We start from the raw sequence: 21482 nt of genomic DNA on the forward strand, positions 1-21482 counted from the left end.
TTGGATTCCCATGTTTAATGGAAAAGGAGGAAGAGTTTCCCAAACGTAGAAGAGAAGGGACCCTGTTGGCTTCCCCTTAGCTGTTGCTGGGCTGACGTCTGCAGAAGTGGGCGTGCAGATGGGGCTCTGCGGTGGGCTAGGAGCTGCGGTAGGTCTTGATGATGTCCTTGATGGGGCGTCGGCAGATGGGGCAGCAAGCGTGCAGGGCCTTCTTGAGGCGCAGGCCGCAGGAGTAGCAGAGGCACATGTGGCCACACGTGTAGATGACAGTGTCCACTGCGTGTTCATAGCAGATGGTGCACTCATCACTCCACTGGCCCACACCCGGGGTCACCGGTGACTCGGGCAGGCTCACAGGTGAGTTGGGGGCTGTCCCTGAGAACAAAAGCACTCATCAAAATGGGCTGTGACCCAGCCCAGCACAGGGCCTGTGAGAAAAGAGCCCCTGGGCTCAGCTCTCCCTCCAGGATGGAAGGACAACTGTTCACCCCACCTGCCTGCCTGAGGAAGAAGCTCAGCTCTGTCAGCCTGGCTCTGGCCACACAGCCCCAGACCAGGGCCAGAGGAAAGGAGGGAAGAGGGAAGAAGGACTTCCCAAGTCTTTGAAGGCATGACCCTCCTGCACTAACCCTGGTATCCGCTGTATGCATTTTCAGAAGTTCCCTGGAGGATCAGATACACTCTTCTGGGCTCCATAGCACCTCTACTTACATAGCCACACAGCCCACCACCACCACACATATACACACAAAATTGAAAATAAATCTTAAAAAAAGATTTGGAAAAAAAAAAAAACACAGCTGCTTATCTGTGGTGGTTTGAACAGGTATGGCCCCCATAGCCTTGTGTGTGTGTGTGTGTGTGTGTGTGTGTGTGTGTGTGTGTGTGTGTGTGTGTCTGTGTGTGTGTCTGTGTGTGTGTGAATGCTTGGCCCATGGGGAGTGGCACTATTAGGAGGTGTGGCCTTGTTGAAGTAGGTGTGGCCTTGTCAGAGGAAGTGTCACTGTGGGGGCAGGCTTTGAGGTCTTATAAGCTCAAGCCGTGGCCAGTGTGACAGTTTTTCCTTCTGCTGCCTGCAGATCCAGATGTAGGACTCTCCACTCCTTCTCCAGCACCATGTCTGCCTGCACACTGCCATGTCCCACCATCGTGATAATGGAAATAAATCTTTGAAACTGTAAGCCTGCCCCAATGAAATGTTTTCCTGCAGAAGAGTGGCCATGGTGTCTCCTCACAGCAATAGCAACCCTGACTAAGACAACTGAAGAGATGTGTCAACAGTTAGGAGGGCCTGCTGCTCTTCCAGGGGACCAGAGTTTGATTCCCTGCATCCACATTAGTTAGCTTGCAACTGCCTGCTGCCTGTAACTCCAGCTCCGGGCATCCAGCACATCTTCTAACCTCAACAGGCACTGTACACATTCATGCATGCACACACACACTCAAATAATGTAAAAAATAACTTTTTAAAGAATAAAAGTCCCCTGGTGAGAGCCGCCTGCACCATCCCTCTCTGGTATGAATGAGGAGGGAAGAAGCATTGGCCCAGCCCCAGGGCCTTGGTACTCACCGCCGGTAGAGCCACCCAGAGGCCCAGAACTGCAGGTGCTGAGCAAGGGGTCAGAGAGGCGGCTGCCCAGGGCACTGGGCGAGGTTGGAGTGGAGGCAGGTGAGCAGGGGAGAGATGGGCCACCCCGTTCAGCCATGATGGTGGAGCCTGAGAAAGGGGGGACGGGCCACAGTGCCATTAGCCTACTGGAGAAAGCTTCAGTCCCCACCCCCACAGAGAGCTCCCACACCTGCCTATAAGATAGCACAGGCTCAGGGCAGGACCCATAGGCTGGCTCAGCCTCCACCCTTACTCTGTTCTCACCGATAGATCTGGAGGTGGCATCACGTTCTACCGCACCCACAATTTCCAATCTAACTTCTGCCTAGTAGCCCCCTTCCACTCCTCCTAGGTACCTTTGACCTTCAGGGAATCAAGTCCCTGTCCCTGTTTCTTGCCTCAGTCTCCTGTCACAGTCCTGCCCTCTCTACCACAGTGCCTAGGAACCACCTACTTTCTCTATCCTGGCACCCTGGTCCCTAGATTCCGATCCTACAACCTCTCCCTCTCTCCCTCTCTCCCTCCCTCCCTCTCTCCCTCCCTTCCTTCTATAGTCCTTTCCAGAGGTTCATTGGGCACACATGAGCCTGGGGACAGAGCCTTTGCCCTCTGAAGACTGTCCTCAAACCTCAGTCTCCGCATAGCCATGGCTCCCCCTAAATACTACCTCACTGTCACTGACTAGCCGTACCCAGCCACACAACCTGAAGTACTATGTCTTCTTTGCCTGAGAATCCAGCTCCGTTCTCTAGCAGAACCAGGAGCTTGCCCAGAACAAGCCGCCTCACTGCCTGTGATTTCCCTCGGGCCCTAAAAGAATGCTCTGTGCACAGCAGATGCTCTGAAACTCACGTAATAGTGTCATTATTTCTAAGAATGCTCAATGAGTAGGGTGGGTCTCTCTTTTCTCTCGTCTCTCCTCTCCCTTCCCCTTCCCCTCCTCCACACCAGAGACTGAACCCAGGGCTTCATTCATGTTAGGAAAGCACTCTATCACTGACCAATGTCCCAATACCCTTATTTAACTTTTTATTTTAAGATAGGATCTCACTAAGTGGCCTTAGGCTGGCCTTGAACATGTTCCACAGCCCAGGCAAACCTTGAACGTCTAGTCCTCCTGCCTCAGCCTCCCAAATAGCTGGGGTTACAGGCCCAGCTCATACAGTTTCTCTTACTACATTAATGTTTTAAATAAATTATCATCTCTTTTCGGAAATGCACACCTATTTACTTTTCTTACCCTATTGCATTGGCTAGCATTTTCAAAACAATGAGAAATGCAAAACCTGATACAGTTGTCTCTAGTAAAAATAGTTTTGATCCACCAATGAACACAAAGAAAGCTGTAGGTTGTGTACATATGGATAAAGGAAATAGCCCTGAGTTATCGGCTTACGGGGGACGTTCACAAAGCCAAATATTTACTGTAAGGGGAACAATGAATCTTCATATGCTGCTACTGGCTTTTTTAATCCCCTTGGAGTCAGTCAGGATTCCCCAGCTCCACTCTGCTGGCTCACATGCCACCTTCTCCAAACAGCTCAGGAGCTATTAATAGACATTGAGTTCTGGGTGGTATTTCTTAACATCCACCTTGACCCACTTACCATCTGGGACAGAAAAAGTCCTGTGTTCTGTTTTAATTCCCTTTGCTCCACTCTCATAAACCCCTCCAGATGACAGAGCCTTACTGGAAAGCTACTCAGCTGTTACTGGGTGGTGCTGATGCAAGAGCATACCTTGCCTCTGTGTGGTTTTCTTTGTCTGAGAAGCAGTTTAGTGGAGCTGATTATCTCATCTCAGTTCAGATTTTTTTGTGTGCGTGTTTCCCAATCCAATTTCATTTTAATGAATGAATTCTCATTCACCCTGGACTGATTCATCTTCCTTCCTGTTTGATTTTGTCTCCTCTAACCTGATTCATCTCCCTCCTTCCTGATTTATCTTTCTTCGGCTCTAACTCCTTGGCACTCCAGCCTCATTTCTTTGCATAGCTTTTCTATCTGCTTCTCACCATCCCTCCATCTGGTTTCTACAGAGCTGAAAGTCTGCACTGATTTTTATCAGCTTTCCCAAGCTCTCCACACTCACAATCTCGACAGCACCACATACATAAACACAAGCACTGGACTATCCTGGCCCCTCACAGAAGGCGGAGCCCAGAAAGCAGCTCAGCCTTGCTCATCTGCATACTACCAACACTACCAAGCTGCCTGGGTTGAGCCATGGGGTGGAGAGGCCCAGAGCTCTCCAACCTTGGCTAAAGATACTTTAAATAAAAATATAAATCAGCTGGGTGTGGTGGTGCACACCTTTAATCCCAACACTTAGGAGGCAGAGTTGGATCTCTGAGTTTGAAGCCAGCCTGGTCTAGATAATGAGTTCCAGGACAGCCAGGGCTATTTAGAGATCCTGTCTCAAAAACAACAACAAAATCAGATGTTCAGAATCTATCCTATAGCTACAGAGTTAGGATCTCTGGAGGCAGGATTCAAAGATCTGCACTTTATAGTGAGGCTAGTGAGAGATATCCAGCTGGGTAAACCCACCCTGGGTGTGGGCGACACCATCCCATGCTGAATAAAAAGAAATGGAGCTGAATGAAGACACTCACCTCTCTGACAGATGGATGCAATGTGACCCGCCCCCACATTCCCGCCATTCCACCCCCACCATGAGTCAAATCAAACCCATCTTCCCTTCAGTTATCCTTCCTGTCAGACACTTGGTCACAGTAAGGGACACTTATCCCACAGAACAAGCCGGAGAGTGTGGCTTAACATGAGCCCACATCCTCCAATCCTTTCAAAATGCCTCTTCTGAAAAGAGTCTACAGCACTGCCATCGAATGCTCAAAGGCCACCTGCTCCGGGGTTCTCCTACTCTGACTACTCTGACGCAGGTGTCACAACAGAAGACAGCAGTGTGGTGTTTGGGACTTTTCTGTTGTTGTTTTTCTGTTTTTGAGACAGCTTGCTAAGCAGCTCTGGCTAAGCTGAAACTCAATATGCAGACTAGCCTCGATCTTGCAGGGATCCTCCTGCTTCTGCCTCATAATGCTGGGATTACAGGCATGGACCATCACAACCAGCCAACCTGATTTTCATTAAGACTTCCAACAGTCCGGAGGAAACCAAGTCTCAGTTCACTGCTGGTGGAAACTCCCTATTCCCCGATTTTCACACTGAGGCGTATGGATCTGTCCAGGCTGTGTGTCTGTTGCGATTTTGTGAGTTGACCTCTTCCCCAGCCATGGGTGGGCCAGAAGCTTCTGCCCCGCCCAGAACTCACCTAGGGTGACTGTCTAGCTGCTAGGCCCTAGCAGGACCACCATGAACTGGGGGACCGCGCCGGGCACTCACCGAGGATGCGGACCTGCGTGATGGCGCCATGCAGGCTGAAGAGCATCCAGAGGGGCTGCGAGGCGTCCACGCAGAGCTGCATGCCGGCCGCAGCGCCGTTGTGACTCAGGTGCAGCTCTCCGTCGGCGTTGACCACCAGGCCCAGGATGTCGCCGCTGTGCAGAGGCCCGGGCACGCGGCACACCGCCCAGAACTCCTTGCGGTCCACTAGGGCCTCGGGGCTGAAGGGCAGGTCGGCCGGCCGCAGCGTGCCAGGGTCGCACGTGGTGACCCCGAAGGACAGCGCGCCGGGTCGCGCACCGCCCGAGCGCGTGACCTTGATGAAGATGGTCTCGGCCACGCGCACCGGCCGGCTGGTGAAGACGAGCGCGCGCTCGTCGCGCCCGTGCTCCAGGCGCGCCACCGTCTGCTCGTCCAGGATGCGGACGTGCGCGCCGGCGCGCAGCGCGTGGAAGCGCAGGTCGCCGTCGAGCTGCGCCGGCAGCGCGCGGCTGTGCTGCGAGTTGAGCGAGTTCTGCGGGATCGGGCAGCCGGCGGGCGGTGCGCCGTCGTCGCCGTCGGTCCCCGGCACGTTGAGGTCGCACAGGCTCACGGACAGGCGCGTCTCGTCCGCCTCGCACCGCAGGGACGGCCGCCGCAGCGCGGTGAAGGAGCGCGGCCGCAGGCAGTCGGGCAGCACCAGCTCGCTGTCTGCGGCAGGGAGGGCGAGAGACAGGGGGACCGTCACCGTCCCACAGCTGTCGCACAGCCTGCGCCACCGACACTAAAGATGCTACCGCTCGCTCGGGTGCAAAGGCGGGAAGCTAAGGGGGGCGCGGGAATGTGCCCTTTAAAGAAAGGCATGCGGCTGGAAGACACCAACTTCAAGGCCATCTAGTTGCTTCTAAATGCTTCCCGGTTGGCAATGCTTTCTCCTCACTGTCCTCAGTAACCCTACAGAACTTGTAGTGTATTGATTCTTAAACTGTACTAGGAATTGTTTTTTTTTTTTGTTTTTGTTTTTTTTTTGTTTTTTTTTTTTTTTGAGAAAGAGCTTCGTGTCCCCAGCCTAGCCTTGAACTCATTGTGTGCCACAGTGCCCGCTAAGACTTACAGTCTTAGTGGATTGATGTCCTCTACCCTCAGCCCCTCCACGGAAGAAAAAGGTTTCTTAAATTCTAATCCCTAGGACTTCCCTACTTTATGTTTGACATCTAGAATGAGGCCAGAAGTCAATCTTTGGTGTTGTTTCTCAGACACCATCCACATTTGTTTGTTTGTTTTTGTTTACAGAGGTCTCTCTGTTTTGGAACTGCCCGAGTAGACTGGGATGACTAGCTAATGAGCCCCAGGGATCCTCCTGTCTCAGCATCCGCAGCAGTGGGATTATAAACACACCACTACATCCTGCCTTTAAAAGACAACAAACTAGCCGGGCGGTGGCACACGCCTTTAATGCCAGCACTCAGGAGGCAGAGGCAGGCGGATCTCTGTGAGTTCGAGGCCAGCCTGGGCTTACAGAGGGAGTTCCAGAAAGGGCGCAAAGCTACACGGAGAAACCCTGTCTCGAAAAACCAAACAACAACAACAAAAAAAGACAACAGACTCAGGTCCTCCTGGTTTTTGCCCACTGGGCGATCTCCCCAGCCCCCAGAGTGGCTTTTAGACAAACAATAACCATTTATCACAGGCACTGTTGATACTGTCACACTCTAGGAGGCCAGAAGGGACCTCTCTCTCCCAGTTTCTTTGTATAAACAGTGACATCTAAAACCAATACTTACCTTTGAGGTTATCATTGTCACACAAAGACATTAATGTGAGGGGAAGTTAATTCACAAGAAACAAAGACTTTTGAGAGCAGCTTCACCGAACTTCAAACCCTGTCTCACTAATCCAGACAGCTAATACAAGCTTCATTTCAAAGACGATACACTCCAGCAAAGAGAAACACGCAACTCTGTTAGCTAACCACTCAGAGAAAAGGCATTTCCCATATTTGGAGTGTGGCATGTCAGAGTCTTTTAAATGTATTTTAGTTTTTTCTTAAGGCAAAAATTGAGTTCTCTATAAACACCAATAATGTTTACCCTTCCATGAGTAATAAATCGTTTTGAAAATGTGATAACTTTGGCACATCTCAGAGCACTGAGAATCTCTAAATTCTGTGGATAACATCTGGGCATCCATGAAGTATATATTAAGCCCTTCCATGGGCATGGACTTCAGGCTCCAATCCCTGCTGCACACATTTCCTTTTTCACAACCACTTTTTTTTCTCCTACTGTGTCCCGAACACCTCCTTTTCATGCCAACAGCTGTTTCCAGACGTGTTTTTTGTTTATTTATTTGTTTATTTTGTTTTGTTTTTCAAGACAGGGTTTCTCTGTGTAGTTTTGGTGCCTGTTCTGGATCTCGCTCTATAGATCAAGCTGGCCTCGAACTCACAGAGATCTGCCTGGCTCTGCTTCCTGAGTGCTGGGATTAAAGGCGTGCACCACCACCGCCCGGCCTCCATCCGTATTTTAATAGGTATGCTATGTCCTGCTCCATGAATCTGTAACTTAGTGACAGTAATGACATGTGCTGGGGATAACCCCCTGAACGATATCCTTAAAACAGCCCATGGAGGCCATCCCACTGTAAATACAGCTCAGGGGTGTTGGGTGACAGCCACCGAGAAAATAGATTCAATATTGGTAAGGTCTGCCCTGCCCATCCCCTAATGCCATACTCTTTTTGGGGGGTCGGGGATCGGTTTTTCAAGACAGGGTTTCTCTGTGTAGCTCTGGCTGTCCTGGAACTTTCTCTGTAGACCAGGCTGGCCTCAAACTCACAGAGATCCACCTGCCTCTGCCTCTTGCGTACTGGGATTAAAGGCATGCTCCATCACCGTCCAGTACCACACTCATTTCAAATGGAACCCCTTCTGCAGAGTTGGCATCCCCAAATCTGACTGGCGCCACTGTAAGCCACACCACGACCTATACCTTCTCAGGAGCCTTCCTGTGCCTAGGTGGCTGGGGTGCCCAAGTCCTCCAGCAAAGCCTGGAAAATAAGCCAGCAGGAAGAGCAGAGGCCATGGATGGCCCTCCACAGACGGTCTCTAAAGCCCCTCTCCCCGTCTCTCCCAGACGCTGCTGTTGTCTGTACTCAGGAAGGTGATGCCCTTCCTCTTAAGTCTCACGTGGCTCCAAAAGCCTCATGGGGCCTGGCTGCTTGGGTTTCCCTGCGTTGCCTTGGCAAGGAGGAGGGAGCCGACCAGAAAACTTGATTATTCCAGGGAATTGACTCTGACAACGATGGCCATGGCTTGGAGGCTGGGGATGTGCAGAGGCAGAGGTGAGGGGAAACAGGTGGACAGGAAGGAAGAGGAGGTCAAGGGAGGGAGATAGGGTGGGGAGGGCCTGGGCCCTGAAGAACCAGTTTCAGCCCCCTGGCCCCTCAAAGATTCCAGTACTGGGCCTTGGGGACTCTGGGGAGTTGGAAGAAGAGAGGAGAGGGGAACATCACGGAGAAGTGGTTTGGAGATGCCCATCCAAGACCTATGGGAAAGATCTCACACAGGCTACCATGTACTCGGGACAGTCTGTTCAGAGTCCTGGAGCTGAGCAGGCTGTGGTATCTATAGTCCACAGCAGCACAGGCCAGAGTTGTGGACACTAATTGCAGAAGTAGTTCAATAAGCAAGGAAACACATAGTCCTCTGGGGGGTTGGGTTTCTCTTAAACTGAACTCTTCACCTCTGTATCTAAGGCACCACCCATCTTGAGCTCTGAGCCTGTAATGAAGACACATCTCCTCACCTCTCCTTCCATACTTAAGATTGCAGACACACTTCCTACCACTTAGAGAGTGAACAGACCCAGACAGTACTCCAAGTGTGTCCTGAGAAGCTCAAGGCTCAGAGTGACTATCGCCTCCAAAAATATGGACATTCTACTCCAGATAACACAGCCTAAGAGTACTTTGGGTATCGGTTGGTTGGTTTTGTAACCAAAATCCATATTCCAGTAGGCACTATACTGATAGGAGCATGGTCAAGTGTAGTGAATTTGAAGTCATCAGCCTGGGTTCAGATCCTGCCTTGACCTTGGACAAGTGGCTTAACCTCATGGGGCCTTTCTTCTTCAGCTGTGAGAGATGTATCTGAGGCTCATCTTGGAAGGATGCTGCAGGAATGTGATGGAATAAGGCCCACTGGGCACTTGGGAAAGTACCGGGCACACATGATCATGTGTCAGCATGAGCACTGTTTCCATGTCACCATGGGCTCTAGGGCACTCCAGACCAGGTGTTAAATGTTCTGGCTGGTACTTAGCCGGTGGCCTTTGTGTAAGCAGCCTCCCTCAAGCACGTGATGTGTTCCTAGAGAATGGAGCCAGATGCCTGTCAAGCTCTGGCAGGTCAGGGGTGGGCAGAGCCCCTGTTGCCCAGAAAACTTCAGATATTAGCATTTTGGGGTGGGGGCATGGCCAGTGATAAAGCACATGCCTAGCATGCACAAGGCTCTGGACTCAAACCCCAGCACCACACGCCCACACAAATTCATTGTTCATGCTGTCTGTAGACATCCAAGTCACAGTAAGCACCCAGGAAATGCTCTTTGATTGAAGTCACTGACTAAAAACCCAGGAGAACTAGCTCAATGTGGAGATTAAAGGAGAAGGAATGAGAAAGTGGACAGAGAGAGGGAGACCAGACGGGGCTAGGAAGAGGACTTATTGGAAATGTTGCTGAGCAGGCGCTGAGGCTCAGGAGCAGCTGGAAGCGGCCAGACCCAGCCCAAGAATGTCTTCTCCCCTTCCTCTCCAGCACTCAGCAGGAGCAGCTGTAGCAGCCAGCGGCCTCCAAATAACTGTCCTAGCAAGGGGTCAGCTGCGCAAGGCCCTGAAATAGCTGCAACTTGAGACACAGAGCACCCACCACATGGCAGAGGCCAAGGGCCCCTGAGTGAGCTAACGTGGGGATGGGGTACAGCTGTGTCCAGCCCCCAAATCCAAGAGAACACCTTGGGACTCGCCCAGGATGAGGGTAACCTAGAGCCACAAGCCATGGGGTGTCCCCACATTTGGAAGCAACAAGTTATGTAAGCAGCTGCCGGCTCGGGAGGGGTTAGTGATGGGGGCAGAGATGGCATAGATCTTGAAAGGAGCTGCTCTGCCACTAGGCTTTATGTCCCTGTGGTGCCTGCCAATTCTGGGGCTTGACTGTGGTTCTGGACCAGAGCAGAAGGGTGGGGCTGTTAGTACTCTCCTGTGCCCACCCATAGGGAAGAGGGGCCCGGACCTGGGTCCTGGCAACCAGCAGGCAGCTAGTTGAGGCTTAGAGGCAGGAAGAATCCAAATTAGACTCAGTTCCACCAGTCTTAGCATCTTAGACTGGATAGGAGCTCAAAGGAAGGGAGGGACTAGGCAACCCATATACCCTGCCAACTTCTCACTCAAGCCTTGCCTAGAGTGCCCCTGGGGAAAGATCACCACCTCAAAAAGCTTCCTAGCCCCTATGTCTGTATAACTCCAACTGTTAAAAAAAAAATCACTTCCCTTGGGTGGGGCACATAGCTCACTTGGTAGGGTGCTTGCCTAGAATACACCAAGGCCTGGGTTTGATATTCAACACCTAACCAGCCAGGCACCTGTAGTATACATCTGTAATCCCAGAACTCCAGAGGTGGGGGCAGAAGCATCAGGAGTTCAAGGTCATCCATCCTAGACTACACAATGAACCTGAGGGCAGCCTGGGCTACATGAAACCTTGTCTTGAAAAGCTTTCCTGGTTTGGATTCTTGAGTGGGAGATCATTCCCCGGGGCCCGAGTCTCTTCTTTGGGTTAAATGTCACCTTGAGAATAAAGCTCTCCAGCCCAAGCTGAGATGCTCATCCTGTTTTGGAGAGGGTCAGGGAAGGACTTGCCTAGGCAGCAGGACAGACAGCTGCTGAAAGGCACACTCGGTGTAATATTGCTGAAAAGTTCGTGGAAATCAACCTGAGCCAGGCCATGGGTAACGTTGGCTGGTGAGGAGAGCCAAGGGCCAGCTCTCACCTGTGACACCCAGCCTTTCAACACACAGCCAGTGGCATGGAGTGACCAAGGCAGGGTCCTGGCACTGGCATAAGGGGCCTCTTTTGAAGCTGGGCCACCACCAGCCCAGACCCTTGTTTGTCTGGATTCTCACGTCCGCAGCACTGGGCAATCTTTTAGCATGGGGTTGCAGCAGCCAGCCCCCGTTTGGAAGGTGCGGCCAGGACATTTACTGTCTCCATAAACATCCTCCTGCTGGTCTGCATCTGACCCAGACAAGAGAAGGAGCCATGGAGGCAGTACCCAGCTCAGATGGACCAAGGGTTTCTCAGCCCTCTGGGCATACCCTGAAAACCACACTGGCCTCCACCCTTCCCCTTTAAACTCAGCTATGGGCAGCCCAGAAGAAACAAACATGATTTGTGAGGCCACTGAGGGAAGTGTCGAATGTTCCAGAATCACTTGAAGTCAGACTCCTTGGTTGAATCATGGAGCCAGCGGCTCCCAGAATCATTTGATGTAGTGACTCTCAAACTTTTGTTGTGTTTAGTTGTTTTGGGTTAGTTGTTGACTTTGGTTGTGTGCCTTTAGTTTTTGAGACAGGATTTTGGGCCGTCTTGGAACTCACAGTGATCCTTCTACCTCAGCCTTCCGATGGCTAGGATGACAGGTGTGAGCCGCCACACCCACCTCAAGTGTTCTTTTTTAAAGTAGGGGTATCTTTGTTCCAGTACCACCAGACACTGTGGTTGATGTCTGGCAGGTGGGCACCATGCCCGTTCCCCACGCCTCTACACTTCGCTGTCTCAGAGATGTCCTGGGGAGCCCCAGGTTCCAAAGAACCCCACTGGAGAACCACAAGTCTCGTCCCGGATCTTAGATTGCATGGTTTTCCTTCACGATAGAAGACATGCATGGAGTTTTCTATTTGGTAATGGTGACCATGGCAAATATGGCAAATTTGGCAAATTGGGTATTCTTTTTTTTTAACCTAAAGACAAAACCCGTTTTCACATGTAAACACCTTTCCTGTATCTGTGAGCCTCTGCAGATAGCTGCTAGCTAAGTGGGGCATGGATAATTACGGCCAAGTAATCCAGAGGCCAAGGCAAGAGATGCTGGCAACTGCCCACGACTTGCAAGCAGCTGGGCCAGGTCTTGATTTGGTGGCTCTCTCCTGCTTCTGAAAGGAGGGCCTGGTCCCCAGTTCTGCAGGACCCAGCTCTCCCTTCCCCTCAGGTCCCACTATGACCCTCTCACTCCCACAGGTCCTACCAAGACCCCTAGAACTACATCTGGAGCCAATGAGACACTAGGTGGAAACATGGCAATGCCTTTTCTGTAGGTGACAGACAGTCCAGGTTTGGCAATCCCATGGATGTGATCTGTTGCTCACATTAGTCTGCTCTAGGACAGGAGGCCCAGATGAAGCCCTTGAGAATCTGGGAAAAAGCATCAGCCAGTCAGACCTGCCCTCTATACTGAATCAGATACCCTGGAACCCTATTACCTCTTTCGTGGCCCAACACTCCTGGAGCTCTGGCACCCTCCTTTGCCATCCACTTGAGTAGATTATCCTTCCTGCCTTGAGCTCTCAGACACCCTGTTCTAGACAAAACGGGTCTTCAGTGACTGCCTGGAGGTAGGCATTCAGACTTAAGAGGGACTCACAACTAGAGAAGCTGGAAGGCAATACAGCTCAGGCTCCTGGTTCAAACAAGCCACTACCACCTGCACGACCTTGGGCAAATCATCAGACCTCTCTGCAACATACATATAAGAACACCTTTCCTTGTGCACAGAAGATGCATGCCACCTTAGAAAATAGGACAATGCACCATGCAAACCACTCAGACCTGCACAGGCCCCAGGTGTTCAGGGGAGGGTGTGTCATCCTGTGTAAGGAAAGATGGGAAAGAAGCTCAGATGGAGGAGGGGAAGGTTTGGTGCTTGGGCCTTGACACAATTGGTGAGATTTGAAGTGAAAAAGAAAAAGAAAATGCCTGGAAGAATCTCTGCAGAAGGAACAGTAAGATTTGGGGGGAGAGGGAGTATTGGATGTAGCCCAGGCTGACCTCATGTAGCCCAGGATGGCCTCAGACTCAATCTGAGCATGACTTTATCCTCCTACCTCTGCTTCCCATGTATATGTACTACCATACCTGGTCAAATTATTCTTCTTAAGTAAAACTGTCAAAGAGGGAGAAATCGTTATCAGCATTGTGTCCCCAATGGTCTACCCCATCCCAGGATGAGTACAGGCTCCTTAAACTACAGTTGGCCTCTGGAACCCCGCAGCTGAGGCTGAGCATAGACACTGATTAGGTGAGGGAGGAGCCACACTCAGAGTGTGACAGCACACACTCAGAGCACCTCAGACAGGATACAGCCCCCGGGCCTCATCTCAAGGGGCTGAGGAGGCTCTCGGTGCAGGGCTGCAAAGCTGGACCACTGCCCCGGATAAACAGCCCCCTAGGACCTGGCTGAAAGCCATCCGAGTCTTCACGTGTGACACCCTCTAGCAGGCAGGTGAGGCTTTCCACCCGGACCTAGAAGTTTGCTTCGGAAAGAGAAGTAGGAGGGCGTGAACCCTTGTAAACCCCACTTCCGGCCCTCAGACACTGCCACTGCCACTCCGATGTGGCACCAGATATTTTAATCTACTAATTGGCTTTAGGGGCCATAATCCCCTAGGGGCCATATATATCATGTCCAGATTGGCTGGGGGATCCCAATTCCAGACCCTCCCCACCATGCCTTGGGCCCGGCACTCCCTCCTGTCAGCCAGGGTTCCTCCTATTAAATACCCAGACAGCACAGGAGCCCCCGGATCATTTAACTCTCTCTGTGTGCCCAGTTGTACACAGCTCTCGTGGCCACAGGCTACCTGCTGCCTTTCTTCTTCACGCTCCCTTCCAAAGTGGGACTTCCCTCTTGGCTCACTCCCCATCCTGTGCCAGTGTACACCCATTTATGGCTAAATTGTTCTTCAGCCACTCCGTTCTTTCACCAACTTGGATTTCTTTTCCCACAGAAGTCCTCCTGGATTGTTCCCAGTGGCACCCTACAGCTGGACACTTCGGGTCACACTTAATTGCAGAATCAGGTTTGGGCCACTTCATAGCTGTGATGTGGCATGTCCCTTGGTGCAAAACTCGTCGAGGTGAGGAGCTGGGTTTTCAATGATCCCATCACTCTCCCTTCTCTTCAGAGAGCCCAGGCCATGGAAGGCACAACATGATGTCCACCTTGTGAGTGGAGTCTGGGCTCACCAGCCTTTTGCAAGATCATAGCTGCTCTTTCTAACTTCTTTCTCTTTGGGACACAGTCTCATGTAGTCCAGGCTGGCCTTGAACTCACAATACTCCTGCTTCAATCTCCTAAATGCTGAGATTACAGGCCTGTGTTCCACACCAAGTTGAGAAGCAAGGAGACCACGAGAAACTGGGATAGGAGTTTATCTGTTCTAGTATTAATCACCCCATAAAACTTGTGTTTATTTGGTTGCTGGCAGGCCTTTCTTCCTGGAGGTACGTAGCTGTTATTGTTGGAGATATCATCCCAGGTCCGGGCCAGGGCACCCGCAGGAAAGAGGGTGAGCTACTGAGCTCCGGCACACGGGGAAGTGACCCGGAAGGCGGGGGATCAGCCTGCAGACTGTGTCTGGACTACAGTGAAGGAGAGGTAGGACCCTGCCTCGACACTGTCCACTTCTTCAGGAGTACAGCCCATTCATCTACGGGCTGGCTCAAATCCCGGATGTGTGCCCTACCATACTCAGTGTGCCAAGAGCTTGAGGACACCTGTACTCTGAAGACTGGACAGGTCAGGTGTGGAGACTGTGGCTCCACACACAAGCTGGAGGGGCCAGGGGAACCTGGAGGAGTTCCTAAAGGTCTAATAATCTTTGGGGGATAGTCAACCCAGGAGAGATTGGCCCATCTTCAGAGCCACCAAGAAAAGGAACAAGTTTCTTAAGAGGAGAGAGAGCTATTAAGAGGGGGACTATGAAAGGTTCGAATGTGCTGGGCATGGTGGCACAGGCCTGGAATCCCAGCCACCTTCGGGGCCCCCAGGGATCCATGCCTTCACCCCACCATCTCTTTCTTCTCATCCATCTTCCTACCCCAGCCTCCTCCCTATCTCTATCCCCTCCCCCTCCGTCTCTCTTGTTTTACACACACACACACACACACACACACACACACACACACACACACATCAATTTAGGAGGAGCGAAATGAAGAGCTATTTTAATCTACTAATTGGCTTTAGGGGCCATAATCCTCGTTTGAAGATGCCAGGGATTGTAGTGATTTACGCAGGGACAGCAGTCACAGGCCCCAGCCTCATCGAGTATGCAAAGTAGCCTGCAGCAGATCCAAGGGCAACTCAACTACTCAGAGCAAACCCATGTATAGTCACAGAAGGGGTGTGGGTCAGGCTGGGTGGACAGCCTGGGCTCCAGCGCCAGCATGAGGCCCTGCTGATTCATCTCCGGCTTCCACCCCTACTTACTCTCAATACCCTGAAGGTCGGAGTCCCCGTGTCACTAGGAACGAGGGGCCCCCCTTGTTCCCACCCATCCAGTTCCTGGAATGTGTAAGGCCCGCTTGAGCCTCCTCTTTCAAGAAGCCTGTGGAGATTCTACCGCCACAGACCTGAGCCTCCTTTGACTTCCTGCCTCCTTTTATGTGTAAACCTGCCGGAAGGCGGTGGGAAAGACACCGCTTTATTGTGGAACTCCTTGTTCAGACCCAGCTCGGCCACATCCCTACATGGGCAGGCCAGGCCTTCCACAGACCTCAGTCTTCTCCCTGCCAAATGGGGATGAGAAGCACTCTTCTAGGCCTGCCCAGAGGTTAAGTGAACTAATGAAGGAAGCGTCCCGGCAGATGAGAGGGATTCTATGACCACAGAGGTTAGCAATTTACATCCAGGTTGGCTGTTGATTGAGTCCTGGTGTCTCCTCTGCCTGCCTAACTGCCCAGTGAGGCCAGGGCTGTCTGAGGCCAGGGCAGGTCTCCTTCAGCTCCACCCTCTGTGCTCTTCTTCAGCTAACATCGCCCAGCACTTCCTTACAGCCAGCCTCCACTCTCCCCTCCCACGCCACCGCCTAAACCCAGCAAGACTTGCAGGGTTGATTGAGTTAGTCTCTAGAGCAGCGGTTCCCGACCTTCCAAATGCTGCGGCCCCTTTACAGTTCCTCATGTTGTGATGACCCCCAACCATAAAATGGTTTTCGCTGCTATTTTTTAACTGTAATTTTGCTATTATGAATTGTAATGTAAATATCCGTGTTTTCTGTGAAAGGGTCCTTCGATACCCTCCAAAGGGGTCACGATCCACAGGTTGAGAACCACTGCTCTAAAGGCAGCCAGCGGACTTCCTCGAAGGAACTCCTGTCCTCTGGGAAAGCAGACACAAGGATGGCTGAGGCTCCCAGAGACCACAGAGCTGTGGTGGGAACAGGATAGAGAAGAAAATTCTAACCAGAGGTCTCAGGGAGGAGGCAGCTTCCAAGCTGGGCCTTCAGGCACGAGTGGGGACTGTGAGGAGAGGCATGCTTAGCCAGTCCTGGTGGCACAGGCTTGTAATCTCAGGCACTCGGGAGTCTGAGGCAGGAAAACGCAAGTTCACAGCCACCCTGGACAACCCAGTGAGACCCTGTCTCAAGATGGAGAGTTGAAAGCTCCCATTCAGTGGTGGGGCACTCACCTAGCATGCTGGAGGCCCTGGGTCCGGCTCTCAGTCCTGGGGTGGGTATTCTTTGCTTAGGGAGGACAAAGACCCCTCATACAACAGGATGGTGACCTTCTCAAGAGCAGGAAGTCACCACTCATTCTCTGCCCTCCACCACGTGGCAGGGACCCGGGTAAGACGCAGACATTTTTCAGAGCAGGTGGTTGAGGCTGGACTGGATGAGTGGCCTGGGGCTCAGACTTAAGCTTTGGAATTCTACTGCCTTCCAGTGTGAGACCCAGGAGACACCAGGGCAGCAGGAAGGGGCTCTCGTGTGTGAACCCTGGGTTAAGTGAATTGTCCTCCACAGGACAGGTAGGGATGATTGACAGCCACGGGCCACTACTGTGCATCAGCTGATCTTCATCTGTCCATCCTCTGAGACTTCAGTACGGTCATTACAGCCCCACAGGACACGTGGGTCCACTGTCTGGTGCAGGCACCCTTGTGCTGGACCAGGATGCAGCCCAGATTCGTCTCACTAGCTAAGGCACATCATTTCTGGCAGGTAGAGGCCCTCAGGTACACCCAGTACATACAGGAAGTGGGGGGGGGCACCCAGCCAGCCCGGATACCCTTCTTCGGTAGTTGTCACCAGGAATAGCCTGTTTGGGGCTCTCAACATGTCAGCATGAATGCAGGAACACTTTTATTGACTTGAAAAACAGAAAGTTCCTAAACTGCTCGTTAACAAAAACAGCCTCCTGATGTTTGGAACCTAACACACAGGCTTCTGGCAATTACTCACGTCTTTGTTTTTACTTTCAGTCTTTACTCAGTCAAAGAGCTCTGAGAACATTCACAATTTCTAGGCTTAGGAGGCAGAAAGGAAAACAGAAACGGGTTTTGAACCCCCTTGGTGGCATTTCTCTCTGTGAGAGAAAGTGAGTGGGATGGGGACAGAGTGGCTAGACATGTCTTTGATACCCAGGACAGTGCGGCCACTTAACTCAGCCTCTCGAACTCTTGCCAGGGCCTGTTTTCCAGACGAGGAAGCTGTCTGATCAGGCACTGTTTGCATGTAGAGTTCACGTGTCTGCAAGCACAGACTTGAACATACATGCACACACGTATCAAGCTGGGAAGATGGGCTGGGCTGTTCTCCCCTCCATGACCGGCTCCTTGTGTGACCCTATGCAGTCTGAGGCCTCTGGCAGTCCTGGCAGATGCCATGGCCAGGAAGCCTGTCCCTTGGTGATCTAGGTCCACTTCATCTTCTAATGTCCCCTAGTAGCTCCTAGGGGCTTAGTCCTTCCCCTCCCCATGAAAGGTCTAAGTTAAGCTGCAGGTTTGAGCTCCCCCTCCCAGTGCCTCTTGCTCTCCTCTCCCATCCTCTAGTATCCTTAAAGAAAGTCTAGGGTAAGGATGGAGCCCAGGTGCCAGGCTAGCTGTAGGCCAGGGCCAGGACTTGGTTTTGGGCTGGGCAGACCCAGTACAGAGAGCTGGCTGCACCACCCATCCATGACGGACTTAACAACCCTGAATGTGAGTCTCATCAAATGAAGTCCCAGAGTTGCCATGAGACATGCCTAGGCCTCCACAGACAACTGTGACTGAAAGCAACATTAACCTCAGCAAGGCAGGAACAGGGCTGCCATTTCTGGTGGTGAAAGTTGTACCCAACTCAGAAAGCACCCCGAGGGAGGGCCTGTGTGGGTCATAATCTCACCGAGCTTCGCTTGCCAAAGCTGTGGCCAGGAGGGGGAAACTGCTGTTCCTAGAAAAGCCCTGGAGTTGTTCCTGGGCCCCTTAGCCTCCATGCAGCCCCCATGACTCATGGGAATGAAGGTCAGTCCCAGCAACTCGTGAAGCAGAGGGATGGCACTCACCTAGCAGCTGGACACCCCGCGTGAGACCGTAGACATCCACCAGGGCCCAGAGCGGGTCAGCTGTTCGGACCCCATTGAAGAAAAGCATAGCGGCTGATTCATTGATGCGGTAGAAGACACGGCCCTTCTTGTCCACCCAGAAGGCAATGATGTTGCCCTCGTTGGCAAACTCCTCAGGCAGAGCTTTGGCCCAGAAGCCACTCTGAGACACCAGGTCAGGGCAGGCGTACTTGGGCAGCGAGTCGGGGTGGATGCGGGAAGGGTCCTTGCTGGTGAAGCCGAGTCGCAGGGCCCCACTCCAGCAGCACTGCTTCTTGGTGATCTGGCCACAGGGAGTGGGGACCCTCAGCCTAGCCTCTCCCCCTTGGTCACATGACCACAGGGAAAGGGGTGGGCTCACTATAGATCACCCTCAGCCAACTCTTGGGAGTGTCTTGACAGCCAGAAAATCACTATGTGGCTCATTCCCACCCACCCCCCACCCCAGGGCCCTTCCTATAGGTTAGTGAAGGCCACTCCCACTGAGTCTTATTACCCAGGAAGTCTGGGAAAGGAGTAAGGATGAGAGAAGGGAAGAAAAAAGGGGAGGGGCAGGCTGCTGGTAGAAGAACAGCAGGCCAAGGAGGCCAAAGGCAGGGGTCAGGGGCGCCCACCTTCAGCCGGACTTGCTCGTAGATGAGCACCGGGCGGTTACTGAAGGTGATGGCGTTGCAGAAGCTGGCCTGCCTCTTGACGGCCTTGTGGCTGAGGTCCATGAGGATCTGGGAGCCCTTAGTGTGGGGGTGGAAGAGCAGCGGCGTGGCCTGGAGCCCCCCAGCTGACAGCACGGGCGAGCAGTGCTTCTGTTTGTGATGGCATCGGTGAGAGGTGACCGGGAAGGAGCCCCCGATGGAGTCTGCAAAGGAACAGGCCACAGCCTCAGAGAACTTAACAGGACCAAGAGCCTGGTCAGGGTCTCCTAGGGGAGGGCCAGGAAAGAAACAGCCATCACCCACTGTGAAGCACAATCCTAATTAGTCTTATCAATTAAAACCAGGAGTCATATATATCAGGGTAATAACCTGAAAGATCAGAGAGCAAAGGAGCAAGCAGCCACCAGTGACTTCTTACCTCTCCAGATCCTCTGACCGAATGGGCCGAGATCCTGTCTCCACCTACCTTAGATTCCTGTTTCTACCTCCTGAGTACTGGGATTAAAGGTGTGAGCCTCCCAAGTACTGGGATCAAAGGCATGAGCTTCCCAAATGTTGGGATCAAAGGCATGAGCCTCCCAAGTGCTGGGATTAAAAGTGTGAGCCACCACCGCCTGGCTTCCGTGGTTAACTAGTGGCTAGCTCCACCCTCTGATCTCTCCAGGCAAGCTCTATTTGTCAGAATACAAAATATCACACACCACCATTGGCCAGCATTTCCACCTCCACTAGCATGGCCATCTGTAACTGCCATCCTTCCTGCTACCATCCACTGTGTTTTCCCAGCCACCACCCCTCTACTGCAGTGGTTCTCCACCTGTGGGTCATGACCCCTGGGGGGGGCACATATCGGACATCCTGCATAGCAGATATTTACATTATGATTCATAACAGTAGCAAAATTACAGTTATGAAGTAGCAACAAAAATAATTTATGGTTGCAGGGGGGGTCACCACAGCATGAGGAACTGTACTAAAGGGTCGCAGCATGAGGAAGGTTGAGAACCACTGGGCGACTGGGTTTTTAGCCATCCACCACCTCCATTCTCTCCTCCCCACCAGCAGCTGTGATGGCCCATCACTCCGTCCCACACCATTCACTGTCACTACCAGCATCTCTTCTTCTATCCATCTTATTCATGATCTCTCATTATCTACTAAATACCAGGTTCTGTCCTTGGCACCGAAACTACAAACATTAAACACACATAGCTCTTGTCCTGACGCCAACAGTCCTTCCCAGGACACGGACATTGATGGAAATCACCATACTACATGACACACAGTGGTCACCACCCAAAGAAGCACCAGGAAGCCTGTCTCTCAGAAAGACTCCTGGAGGAGGAGGCAATGGACAGGGGCAGCATAGGGACTCAGCTGGTGAGGCAGGGCTGTGGTGGAGTTGTGAGCATGGAGCCAGTGTCAGCCTCAGTGTCAAGGACATAATGTCCCTCCCTCAAGGCCATCCCTGTGTACCTCAGGCTTCACTCCCGCTTACCGTCGCCCATGCCAGCAGCACTGGGGGCACCAGACAAAGGCCTGGCACTTTCTTCCACTACTGATGATCTACTGAAGTGGGAGAGAGGGCAGGACAGGCTTGGGGGAAGGGCAAGCACTTTCCAGATGTGCCGCTAACAGCTGGGAGACAAACAGAAATGGTCAGCACTGCAGGATAAGGTGTCTGGTGGCTTCTCTGTTACTCACTGGCTGAGCGACACCTCCCTCCGTGGGACACTGGTCGGCCTGTGCCTCAGGAGCAGAAGCTGAGTGGCATCCTTTCTTCCCCAGCTCCTGTGCCCTGCCAGTCTTACAGAAAATGGAGCTTGCCCATCTTGTCGTCGCCACGGATAACAATGGGCAGAAGAAGGTGGAGGTGTCCTTCTGGGGTGTCTTAGATTTTAGTCCTCATGGGACAGCAGCTTAATAATGCAGCAAGAGGTGGTTAACAGCAGGCCTGCATAGACCCCGGGAGGAAGAAGATGGAAACAGGGAGGGGAGAGGAATGGACAACCCCAGAGGCCCTGGAGGCCAAGCCTGTCAGGACACTTACTTTGGTTTTGTGTCAGTTCGAATCTCTGCTTCCTTCTCTTGAGGGCCCAGACACCAAGCTCCACAGCCTAGCACCAGTGTGACCCTGTGCACACACACTCCTCTGGGTTCTAGAGCAAATTCTTGTGTGCCAAGCCCGAGGGATGGGGTAGCATGAGAAAGGTTTGCTTTGCTCTCTCCAGGAAGACAGGACATT

The 21482-nt window shown here is 52.3% G+C and overlaps 1 protein-coding gene across 2 annotated transcripts in view; it reads right to left on the minus strand.

The window, feature by feature from the left end:
* Positions 1-21482, minus strand: part of Neurl1 (neuralized E3 ubiquitin protein ligase 1) — an 81054-nt gene continuing 59572 nt past the window's right edge. For both annotated transcript variants that reach the window (XM_059256796.1, XM_059256801.1), the window contains exons 2-6: positions 19199-19440; positions 18546-18867; positions 4972-5661; positions 1571-1717; positions 1-375 (exon numbers count right to left, since the gene is read on the minus strand). In XM_059256796.1, the coding sequence (XP_059112779.1) occupies positions 137-375; positions 1571-1717; positions 4972-5661; positions 18546-18867; positions 19199-19440 (1640 nt within the window). In that variant the 3' untranslated portion in view covers positions 1-136. The remainder of the gene's footprint in view (positions 376-1570; positions 1718-4971; positions 5662-18545; positions 18868-19198; positions 19441-21482) is intronic.

Source organism: Peromyscus eremicus, chromosome 1 (genome assembly GCF_949786415.1).
Source record: "Peromyscus eremicus chromosome 1, PerEre_H2_v1, whole genome shotgun sequence".
NCBI classification, from domain to species: Eukaryota; Metazoa; Chordata; class Mammalia; order Rodentia; family Cricetidae; genus Peromyscus; species Peromyscus eremicus.